This window comes from Heptranchias perlo, chromosome 2, assembly GCF_035084215.1.
Source record: "Heptranchias perlo isolate sHepPer1 chromosome 2, sHepPer1.hap1, whole genome shotgun sequence".
Classification (NCBI taxonomy): Eukaryota; Metazoa; Chordata; class Chondrichthyes; order Hexanchiformes; family Hexanchidae; genus Heptranchias; species Heptranchias perlo.
In genome coordinates this window covers 169218135-169230413 of record NC_090326.1, presented here as the reverse complement: position 1 = coordinate 169230413, position 12279 = coordinate 169218135, and the positions used below count along the sequence as shown (strand labels likewise).

Genomic DNA, 12279 nt, shown 5'->3' with positions numbered 1-12279 from the left:
AAACAGAGTTAACGCTTCAGGTCGAAAGTTCTGATGAAAGGTCTTCACCTTGAAATGTCTGACTTGCTGAGTATTTCCAGCATTTTCTGTTTTTATTTCAGATTTCCAGCATCTTATAAACAAAACAAAATCTGTATCCCAACCTGTGGAGAACCAGATGACTCTCCATGAAGCAGCTCTCTCCGATGCTATGGCTGGAAGCAGGTACCACGGCCATAATCCTGCATCCTACTGGACCAAACAGTTCTGAGTCCGTGACCAGTGGGCATTGGATGATACCTTTTGCTCACCTGCAGCGGTTCAAGAAGGCGGCTCACCTCCACCTTCTCAGGGCAACTAGGGACGGCCAACAAATGCCGGCCTCGCCAGCGACAGCCACAACCTGAGAAGGAATTTTTACAAAATTGTTGTGATTGAGCTTGGTTTATGTTCTGGGTGGCTTCCGAAGCGAAGAATCAGTGCGAATGGCCCTCTCCTTTTCCTGAACATGACTGAGGTTATCTTCCCCATAAAAATGTCCCTAAAAAAGTTCCATTAAAAAATTCCCACGTCCTGATGGGATTGGATTTACCCAAATTGTGCAGATTATTGTTCCTGTTCCGAAATCGTAGCAAGTGATAAAACCAACCAGAGTTTCTTCCAAGAGTTGACTCAAGACATTAGCACTGGGTGATACCAGTGAGCTCGAAACCCAGTTGCCTAGACAACCCCCATGGGGGGGAACGATTACGGGTAGGAACATCTGTCTGGGTTCTCTGTTGCCGCCCGGTCCAAGGAAGGTGGGGGCGCAGACGCCGGCGAGAGGGAGTCACAGCGTTAGGAGTCCGCCGTGTGACTTGTTCGGAGATGGCGGCGAACGAGGCGCGGGGCCTTGGACTCGGGCACGGGGCCGGAGCCGGAGCCGCCAGCGATCGCCTCGTCCCCGCTCACCATCAGGCCATGGTGCTCATGTCCTGCCGGGTCTCGGAAGGAGTGGGCAGGGTTGCGGGGCTGAACCGGGCGCCGGGGCCTAGGCCGGGGCCGGGGTCGGGGCTGGCGGCGGCCGCCGGCGGAGAGCACTCGGTCCTCCGCCTGCAGCTGAGCATGGAGCGGCCCGGGGAGTTCCTGCTCGGAGTCCGCTACAACGACAGCCGCCTCGGCAAGAGCCTGGTAAGGAAATGAAAGATCAGTAAAGTGCCTGCGATTGACGGGGAGGGAGGGAGTGGCGGGAAGTTCCGGCACCGCCGCCCGCCGCCGCCGCCGACCCGCTCCATCAGCAGCAGAGGGCGGCCGGCCGCGGCTCAGCGGGCAGCAACTCTCCGCCTCCGAGTCACAGGGTCGTGGGTTCGAATCCCACTCCCAGCGCAGTACTGAGGGAGCGCCGCACTGTCGGAGGGTCAGTACTGAGGGAGAGCAGCACTGTCGGAGGGTCAGTACTGAGGGAGCGCTGCACTGTCGGAGGGTCAGTACTGAGGGAGCGCCGCACTGTCGGAGGGTCGGTACTGAGGGAGCGCCGCACTGTCGGAGGGTCGGTACTGAGGGAGCGCCGCACTGTCGGAGGGTCAGTACTGAGGGAGCGCCGCACTGTCGGAGGGTCAGTACTGAGGGAGCGCCGCACTGTCGGAGGGTCGGTACTGAGGGAGCGCCGCACTGTCGGAGGGTCAGTACTGAGGGAGCGCCGCACTGTCGGAGGGTCAGTACTGAGGGAGCGCCGCACTGTCGGAGGGTCAGTTCTGAGGGAGCGCCGCACTGTCGGAGGGTCAGTACTGAGGGAGCGCCGCACTGTCGGAGGGTCAGTTCTGAGGGAGCGCCGCACTGTCGGAGGGTCAGTACTGAGGGAGCGCCGCACTGTCGGAGGGTCAGTTCTGAGGGAGCGCCGCACTGTCGGAGGGTCGGTACTGAGGGAGCGCTGCACTGTCGGAGGGTCAGTACTGAGGGAGCGCTGCACTGTCGGAGGGTCAGTACTGAGGGAGCGCTGCACTGTCGGAGGGTCAGTACTGAGGGAGCGCCGCACTGTCGGTGGGTCAGTACTGAGGGAGTGCTGCACTGTCGGAGGGTCGGTACTGAGGGAGCGCTGCACTGTCGGAGGGTCGGTACTGAGGGAGAGCCGCACTGTCGGAGGGTCGGTACTGAGGGAGAGCCGCACTGTCGGAGGGTCAGTACTGAGGGAGCGCTGCACTGTCGGAGGGTCAGTACTGAGGGAGCGCTGCACTGTCGGAGGGTCAGTACTGAGGGAGCGCTGCACTGTCGGAGGGTCAGTACTGAGGGAGTGCTGCGCTGTCGGAGGGTCGGTATTGAGGGAGCGCTGCACTGTCGGAGGGGCAGTACTGAGGGAGCGCCGCACTGTCGGAGGGTCAGTACTGAGGGAGCGCCGCACTGTCGGAGGGTCGGTACTGAGGGAGCGCCGCACTGTCGGAGGGTCGGTACTGAGGGAGAGCCGCACTGTCGGAGGGTCGGTACTGAGGGAGAGCCGCACTGTCGGAGGGTCGGTACTGAGGGAGAGCCGCACTGTCGGAGGGTCGGTACTGAGGGAGAGCCGCACTGTCGGAGGGTCGGTACTGAGGGAGAGCCGCACTGTCGGAGGGTCGGTACTGAGGGAGAGCCGCACTGTCGGAGGGTCGGTACTGAGGGAGCGCTGCACTGTCCGAGGGTCTGTACTGAGGGAGCGCTGCACTGTCGGAGGGTCAGTCCTGAGGGAGTGCTGCACTGTCGGAGGGTCAGTACTGAGGGAGCGCCGCACTGTCGGAGGGTCAGTACTGAGGGAGCGCCGCACTGTCGGAGGGTCGGTACTGAGGGAGCGCCGCACTGTCGGAGGGTCGGTACTGAGGGAGCGCCGCACTGTCGGAGGGTCAGTACTGAGGGAGCGCCGCACTCTCGGAGGGTCAGTACTGAGGGAGCGCCGCACTGTCGGAGGGTCGGTACTGAGGGAGCGCCGCACTGTCGGAGGGTCGGTACTGAGGGAGCGCCGCACTGTCGGAGGGTCGGTACTGAGGGAGCGCCGCACTGTCGGAGGGTCGGTACTGAGGGAGCGCCGCACTGTCGGAGGGTCGGTACTGAGGGAGCGCCGCACTGTCGGAGGGTCGGTACTGAGGGAGCGCCGCACTGTCGGAGGGTCGGTACTGAGGGAGCGCCGCACTGTCGGAGGGTCGGTACTGAGGGAGCGCCGCACTGTCGGAGGGTCGGTACTGAGGGAGCGCCGCACTGTCGGAGGGTCGGTACTGAGGGAGCGCCGCACTGTCGGAGGGTCGGTACTGAGGGAGAGCCGCACTGTCGGAGGGTCGGTACTGAGGGAGCGCCGCACTGTCGGAGGGTCGGTACTGAGGGAGCGCAGCACTGTCGGAGGGTCGGTACTGAGGGAGCGCCGCACTGTCGGAGGGTCGGTACTGAGGGAGCGCCGCACTGTCGGAGGGTCGGTACTGAGGGAGCGCCGCACTGTCGGAGGGTCGGTACTGAGGGAGCGCCGCACTGTCGGAGGGTCGGTACTGAGGGAGCGCCGCACTGTCGGAGGGTCGGTACTGAGGGAGCGCCGCACTGTCGGAGGGTCGGTACTGAGGGAGCGCCGCACTGTCGGAGGGTCGGTACTGAGGGAGCGCCGCACTGTCGGAGGGTCGGTACTGAGGGAGCGCCGCACTGTCGGAGGGTCGGTACTGAGGGAGCGCCGCACTGTCGGAGGGTCGGTACTGAGGGAGCGCCGCACTGTCGGAGGGTCGGTACTGAGGGAGCGCCGCACTGTCGGAGGGTCGGTACTGAGGGAGCGCCGCACTGTCGGAGGGTCGGTACTGAGGGAGCGCCGCACTGTCGGAGGGTCGGTACTGAGGGAGCGCCGCACTGTCGGAGGGTCGGTACTGAGGGAGCGCCGCACTGTCGGAGGGGCGGTACTGAGGGAGCGCCGCACTGTCGGAGGGGCGGTACTGAGGGAGCGCCGCACTGTCGGAGGGTCGGTTCTGAGGGAGCGCCGCACTGTCGGAGGGTCGGTTCTGAGGGAGCGCCGCACCGTCGGAGGGTCGGTACTGAGGGAGCGCTGCACCGTCGGAGGGTCGGTACTGAGGGAGCGCCGCACTGTCGGAGGGTCGGTTCTGAGGGAGCGCTGCACCGTCGGAGGGTCGGTGCTGAGGGAGCGCCGCACTGTCGGAGGGTCGGTGCTGAGGGAGCGCCGCACTGTCGGAGGGTCGGTGCTGAGGGAGCGCCGCACTGTCGGAGGGTCGGTGCTGAGGGAGCGCCGCACTGTCGGAGGGTCGGTACTGAGGGAGCGCCGCACTGTCGGAGGGTCGGTGCTGAGGGAGCGCCGCACTGTTGGAGGGTCGGTACTGAGGGAGCGTCGGAGGGTCGGTACCGATGCAGAGCAGGGGAATTCTCCTTTGTGTCCTGGCCAATATTTATCCCTCAACCAACTTCACTAAAACAAATTATTTGGTCATTTATCTCATTGCTGTTTGTGGGATCTTGCTGTGCTCAAATTGGCTGCCGTGTTTCCTACATTATAACAGTGACTACACTTGTAAAGTAGTGAGTGCACTTGAAATTGGCTGTGAGCGCTTTGGGACACCCTAAGGTTGTGAAAGGTGTTATATAAACCCGAGTGCCTTTACTGTGGCACCGGGTGCAATTCTCAGATTTATTACCTGGAGCTTCCTGCTCTTATCTCCTAATTGCTGCAGTTCCCTTTGCAGGATTCTTACTCACTCACTCCATTATATTCCTTAGCCTACCTGTCTGTTCCTCGCTTTCAGAATCCCCGTCTAAATTTCACAAAGTTAGTTACTACGCCTTGGATAAAATGAACTCAGACTTTGAGTTCTGCAGGGAAGGAAGGAGCATAGTTATTTTTTATACTTCGATGCAATCGCATTAAGCACCTTCTTTCTGGACAGCAAGGTTTGAGTTCTAATTTCTTCATGAGTTTACAAATTTACACTTAGAGTCACTCTTGTTATTTTGATGTCACTGTCTGCTGGTGTAGTGACCAAAACAGAGATACACTTCCCAACCTGTTTGACTCAGCATCAATTGAGTTCCAATCCCACTATGGCAGTTTGAGAATTTAATTTCAATGTAGAAATAATTGGAAATAAAAAGCCGGCATCAGTAAAAGTGACTTTGAAGCTGTTGGATTGTCATAAAAACCCAACTGGTTCACTGGAAGGAAACCATAGAACCATAGAAAAGATACAGCACAGAAGGGGGCCATTCGGCCCATCGTGTCTGTGCCAACTAAGAATAACCAAGTGCCCATTCTAATCCCACCTTCCAGCACCCAGTCCGTAGCCCTGCAGCTTACAGCACTTTAGGTGCCGGTCCAGGTAATTTTTAAAAAGAGTTGAGGGTCCCTGCCTCTACCACCAATTCGGGCAGCAAATTCCATACACCCACCACCCTCTGGGTAAAAAATTTTTTCCTCACATCCCCTCTAATCCTTCCACCAATCAGCTTAAATCTATGTCCTCTAGTTCCTGAACTCTCCGCTAGGGGAAACAGGTACTTCCCGTCTACTCTATCTGGGCCCCTCATAATTTTGTACACCTCAATCAAGTCACCCCTCACCCTCCTCTGCTCCAAGGAAAACAACCCCAGCCTATCCAATCCCTCCTCGTAGCTGCAATTTTCAAGCCCTGGCAACGTTCTTGTAAATTTCCTCTGCACTCTCTCCAGAGCAATTACATCCTTCCTGTAATGTGGTGACCAGAACTGAGCACAGTACTCCAGCTGTGGCCTTACCAGCGTTTTATACTGCCATCCTTACCCGGTCTGGACTATTATGTGACTCATAAGAACATAAGAAATAGGAGCAGGAGTAGGTCAATCGGCCCCTCGAGCCTGCTCCGCCATTCAATAAGATCATGGCTGATCTGATCCTAACCTCAAATCCAGTCTCATGTCATCGTGGTTAAATCTTAACTACTCTCTGATGTGACCTAGCAAGCCACTCAGTTCGATTGAACTGTTACAAAGAACTGCAGTGGCTCAAGAAGAAGGCAGCCCACCAGAGAGTCCAGAACAAGGGGTCATAACCTTCAAATTAGAGCCAGGCCCTGTCAGGAAGCACCTCTTCACACAAAGGGGAGTGGAAATCTGGAACTCTTTTGCCCAAAAAACTGTTGAGGCTGGGGGTCAATTGAAAATTTCAAAACTGAGACTGATAGATTTTTGTTGGGTAAGGGTATCGAGGGATATGGAGCCAAGGTGGGTAAATGGAGTTAAGATACAGATCAGCCATAATCTAATTGAATGGAGGAACAGGCTGGAGGGGCTGAATGGCCTGCTCCTGGTCACATGTTCCTGGATCTGAGATTTAAATAGTGCCCAGGCACCACAGAAGGACAATCTGAGGTTTCACTTTCTTTGAACCTCATCTCCTGCTTATGGTTTCAAATCCTGAACAGTGTTGCTTAGTAACCTCACATAAAAGGAGTTTTTATTAAATCCCCTATTTTTAAAAAAAAACACACTCGTTTATTCTGTAAAGACTGGAGTTGCAGAGTGGGGAATTCCAGTTGAGTTCAGAGGAGGGAAGGCAGCATCAGCCACACTTGGAGGACAGCAAGCAGGAATGGAGTAAAATTTCACCTCTTTCCATTCAGGATTATGGTTTGCAGGGGTTCACCTGGTAAGGTAGTGCAGCGGTTATGTTACTGGAATCGTAACCCAGAGACCTGGGCTAATAATCCAGAGAACATGGGATCTTGCTGTGTGCAATTTAGCTCCCTCCTTTCCTGCATCACAACAGTGATTACTCTTCAAAAGTACTTCATTGGCTGTAAAGTGCTTTGGGATGTCCTGAGCAACGAAAGGCGCTGTAGAAATGCAAGTTCTTTCTGCCGGAAAGTGTACAGGCGTGGCCAACTGGACCATGACGTGTTGAGGCTTGGCAGTGATTTCCCACCGCCCTCATTAAGTCACTCAATGTCGAGGCTCGGGTGTGAAGAATTACCGTCTGATTGAGATGCTGGAGAGTGACCGGTGTCTGTGGAACTGGACCTCGACATCTTAGGGGGATGGGGAGTCAAAAGGGGCATGGAACTCACCACCTCAGATACTGCATATGGGCAGCACTGAAACTGTGACGGATACGACGCCTTCTACCACCTCAGCACGTCCCAAAGCCCGTCACAGCCAATGAAGTACTTTTGAAGTGTAGTCACTGTTGTAACGTAGGAAAAGCGGCAGCCAAATTGCGCACAGCAAGATCCCACAAACAGCAATGAGATAATTAGTTGTTGGTTGAGGGATAAATAGTGACCAGGATACCAGGGAGAACTCCCCTGCTCTTCGAAATATCAGTCCACCTGAGAGGACAGATGGAGCCTCGGTTTAATGTCTCATCCAGAAGACAGCACCTCGGACAGTGCAGCACTCCCTCAGTACTGCAGTACGCCGACATAGGCCATCTCTCCACAGTGGGGGTTGCTGACCAAATAAACCACGGTGGAAGACACGGTCAGATGTTGTGGCTAACACCAAAAGTATTGCCGGTGCTGGAGCCGATTGGGCAACACCGGTGGGCAGAGAGAAACAAAGGGTTAAAGTTTCAGGTCGGTGACCTTTCGTCAGAACATAGGAACAGGAGTAGGCCATTCAGCCCCTCGTGCCTGCTCCACCATTTGATAAGATCATGGCTGATCTGTGATCTAACTCCATATACCTGCCTTTGGCCCATATCCCTTAATACCTTTGGTTGCCAAACAGCTATCCATCTCAGATTTAAATTTAGCAATTGAGCTAGTATCAATTGCCGTTTGCGGAAGAGAGTTCCAAACTTCTACCACCCTTTGTGTGTAGAAATGTTTTCTAATCTCGCTCCTGAAAGGTCTGGCTCTAATTTTTAGACTGTGCCCCCTACTCCTAGAATCCCCAACCAGCGGAAATAGTTTCTCTCTATCCACCCTATCCGTTCCCCTTAATATCTTATAAACTTCAATCAGATCACCCCTTAACCTTCGAAACTCCAGAGAATATAACCCCAATTTGTGTAATCGCTCCTCGTAACTTAACCGTTGAAGTCCGGATATCATTCTAGTAAACCTACGCTGCACTCCCTCCAAGGCCAATATGTCCTTCCGAAGGTGCGGTGCCCAGAACTGCTCACAGTACTCCAGGTGCGGTCTAACCAGGGTTTTGTATAGCTACCGGAAGATGTTTAGAGGTGAGCGGCTTCTAAGCAGGTACCGGGGAGGGAAAAGGAAGAAAGGAAAAGGGGAGTCTGTGAATAGGTGCAGGGCAGGGGATGATGGCGCAAGGCAAACCGAGGTTATAATGAGACGAGTACAGAAACAAAAGATGGGTTCAGAGAAAGAAAGAACTTGCCTTTCATGGCTTCAGGACGTCCCAAAGCGCTTTACGATCAATGAAGTCCTTCTTGAAGTGTCGTCACTGAGAAGGTGTAAATGATCTCAGCAGGACAGCAGAGAGGGAGGGAAGCTCAGAAAATCTGGCAAGGAGGAGACGATTCCGTGGCAGAGAGAGGTAGAAACATAGAAAATAGGAGCAGGAGTAGGCCATTCGGCCCTTCGAGCCTGCTCTGCCATTCAATATGATCATGGCTGATCCTCTATCCCAATACCGTATTCCCGCTCTCTCCCCATACCCCTTGATGCCTTTTGTGTCTAGAAATCTATCCAGCTCCTTCTTAAATATATTCAGTGACTTGGCCTCCACAGCCTTCTGTGGTAGAGAATTCCACAGGTTCACCACCCTCTGAGTGAAGAAATTTCTCCTCTGCTCAATCCTAAATGTCCTACCCCGTATCCTGAGACTGTGACCCCTCGTTCTAGACCCCACAGCCAGGGGAAACATACTCCCTGCATCCAGTCTGTCTAGCCCTGTCAGAATTTATATATTTCAATGAGATCCCCTCTCATTCTTCTAAACTCGAGTGAATACAGGCCGAGTCGACCCAATCTCTCCTCATATGACAGTCATGCCATCCCAGGGATCAGTCTGGTGAACCTTCGCTGCACTCCCTCTATGGCAAGTATATCCTTTCTTAGGTAAGGAGACAAAAACTGCAGACAATACTCCAGGTGTGGTCTCACCAAGGCCCTGTATAACTGCAGTAAGACATCCTTGCTCCTGTACTCAAATCCTCTTGCAATGAAGGTCAACATACCATTTGCCTTCCTAACCTGAATGTTTGCTTTCAGTGACTGGTGTACAAGGACACCCAGGTCTATCACCATTTAAATAATACTCTGCCTTTCTGTTTTTCCTTCCGAAGTGGATAACTTCACATTTATCCACATTATACTGCATCAGCCATGTATTTGCCCACTCACTCAACTTGTCTAAATCGCCTTGAAGCCTCTTTGCATCCTCCTCACAACTCACAATCCCACCTAGTTTTGTGTCATCAGCAAACTTGGAAATATTACATTTGATTCCCTCATCCAAATCATTGATATATATTGTGAATAGCTGGGGCCCAAGCACTGATCCCTGCGGTACCCCACTAGTCACTGCCCGCCACCCCGAAAAAGACCCATTTATTCCTACTCTCTGTTTCCTGTCTGTTAACCAATTTTCAATCCATGCCAGTATATTACCCCCAATCCCATGTGCTTTAATTTTGCACACTAACCTCTTATGTGGGACTTTATCAAAGGCCTTCTGAAAATTCAAACAAACCACATCCACTGGTTCTCCCTTATCTATTCTACCAGTTACACCCTCAAAAAACTCCACTAGGTTTGTCAAACATGATTTCCCTTTCATAAATCCATGTTGACTTTGTCTAATCCCGTTGATATTTTCTAAGTGTCCTGTTATCACATCCTTTCTAATAGACTCTAGCATTTTCCCTACTACTGATGTTAGGCTATATTGTGTCTGTAGTTCCCTGTTTTCTCTCCCTCCTTTTTTAAACAGTGGGGTTACATTTGCCACCCTCCAATCTGCAGGAACTGTTCCATAATCTGTAGAATTTTGGAAGATGACAACTAATGCATCCACTATTTCCATGGATACCTCTTTTAGTACTCTGGGATACAGATTACCATTCCCTGGGGATTTATTGGCTTTCAGTCCCATTAATTTCTCCAGCACTATTTTTTTACTAATACTAATTTCCTTTAATTCCTCCTTCTCACTAGTCCCTTGGTTCCCTCGCATTTCTGGGAAGTTATTTATGTCCTCTTCTGTGAAGACAGAACCAAAGTATTTGTTTAATTGCTCTGCCATTTCCCTGTTCCCCATTATAAATTCTCCTGTTTCTGACTGTAAGGGACCTACATTTATCTTCGCTAATCTTTTTCTTTTTACATACTTGTAGAAGCTTTTACAGTCCACTTTTATGTTTCTTGCAAGTTTACTCTCAATCTCTATTTTTCCCCTCTTAATCAATCTCTTGGTCCTTTTTTGCTGAATTCTCAACTGCTCCCAATCCTCAGGCTTGCTACTTTTTCTAGCAACTTTATATGACTTCTCTTTGGATCTAATACTATCCTTAATTTCTTTTGTTAGCCACGGTTGGGCCACTTTTCCTTTTGTGTTTTTGCGCCAGAAAGGAATGTATAATTGTTGCAATTCATGCATTTGTTCCTTAAATGTTAGCCATTGCCTATCCACTGTCATGCCTTTTAATGAAGCTCCCTAATCTATCATGGCCACAGGTAGGTAGACCCCCCGCCCCCGCACGATAGGGGACCCCTCCACCCCAAACAGCAGCCCACACCTCCTCCCCTCCCAGCAGCTCTGGGTGCAGCCGTCCTCCATCACCAGCGCCTTCTGTCCGAGAGAGAATGGGAGCTGTGCTCCTGCCCCCTGCCCAACCACACACCTCTCCTTCGTCCTCCACTTCTCCCTGGCTTGGTACCTCTTTATAAAGCTGTTCGTCTGTAACATCTTCCGGTTCGGACAAATGATCATCGACTTCAGATGTTAACCCTACGTCTCTCTCTCTCTCTCTCTCTCTCCACAGATGCTGCCTGACGTGCTGTGTGTTTCCAGCATTGTCTGTTTTTAATTTCAGCTAGATGACAGTTTTCCTCGGGTTTTCCAATTTCGTGAGTCATTAGTAAGGAATTTAGAGCAGACACTTCAACAAATTATATTTTAAAAATTCGTGCCTCTGTTTCTGCAGAGTCTTTACGAACTTAACTTGAGAGATATCGTCTATGAATTCAAGAGTGCAACCTGCCATGGAATTAGTACAAGGACGCAGCCCGCTGACCAGCTGACCTTTCACTTTGAGGACGAGAAGGAGGCTCAGAAGTGGTCAACTATCATCAGCAGCTCCTTGAGAGAGGTGGAGAAAGGTGGGTGAAGGGGAGGGGGCAGGGCGGTGGGTGAAGTGGGGGGGGGGGGCGGGGCGGTGGAGGAAGTGGGGGGGCGGGGCGGTGGAGGAAGTGGGGCGGGGCGGTGGAGGAAGTGGGGGGCGGGGCGGTGGAGGAAGTGGGGGGCGGTGGAGGAAGTAGGGGGCGGGGCGGGGGAGGAAGTGGGGGGGCGGTGGAGGAAGTGGGGAGGGGGGCGGTGGAGGAAGTGGGGGGGGGGCGGTGGAGGAAGTGGGGGGCGGGGCGGTGGAGGAAGTGGGGGGGCGGGGCGGTGGAGGAAGTGGGGGGGCGGGGCGGTGGAGGAAGTGGGGGGGCGGGGCGGTGGAGGAAGTGGGGGGGCGGGGCGGTGGAGGAAGTGGGGGGGCGGGGCGGTGGAGGAAGTTGGGGGGGGAGCGGTGGAGGAAGTGGCGGGGCGGTGGAGGAAGTGGGGGGGCGGGGCGGTGGAGGAAGTGGCGGGGCGGTGGAGGAAGTGGGGGGGCGGGGCGGTGGAGGAAGTGGGGGGGCGGGGCGGTGGAGGAAGTGGGGGGCGGGGCGGTGGAGGAAGTGGGGGGGGGGCGGTGGAGGAAGTGGGGAGGGGGGCGGTGGAGGAAGTGGGGGGGGGGCGGTGGAGGAAGTGGGGGGGCGGGGCGGTGGAGGAAGTGGGGGGGCGGGGCGGTGGAGGAAGTGGGGGGGGCGGGGCGGTGGAGGAAGCGGGGGGGGCGGGGCGGTGGAGGAAGCGGGGGGGCGGGGCGGTGGAGGAAGCGGGGGGGCGGGGCGGTGGAGGAAGCGGGGGGCGGGGCGGTGGAGGAAGCGGGGGGGCGGGGCGGTGGAGGAAGCGGGGGGGCGGAGCGGTGGAGGAAGCGGGGGGCGGGGCGGTGGAGGAAGTGGGGGCGGGGCGGTGGAGGAAGTGGGGGGCGGTGGAGGAAGTGGGGGGCGGTGGAGGAAGTGGGGGGCGGTGGAGGAAGTGGGGGGCGGTGGAGGAAGTGGGGGGCGGGGCGGTGGAGGAAGTGGGGGGCGGGGCGGTGGAGGAAGTGGGGGGCGGGGCGGTGGAGGAAGTGGA

At 54.9% G+C, this 12279-nt stretch overlaps 1 protein-coding gene across 2 annotated transcripts in view; it reads left to right on the top strand.

The window, feature by feature from the left end:
* Positions 1-788: 788 nt before the first annotated feature.
* The window catches only part of LOC137299985 (ranBP-type and C3HC4-type zinc finger-containing protein 1-like), an 85707-nt gene continuing 74216 nt past the window's right edge, over positions 789-12279 (top strand). The window contains exons 1-2 of one of the 2 annotated variants that reach the window (XM_067969045.1): positions 789-1149; positions 11051-11225. In XM_067969045.1, the coding sequence (XP_067825146.1) occupies positions 847-1149; positions 11051-11225 (478 nt within the window). In that variant the 5' untranslated portion in view covers positions 789-846. The remainder of the gene's footprint in view (positions 1150-11050; positions 11226-12279) is intronic. The other variant, XM_067969040.1, reaches the window with a different exon arrangement.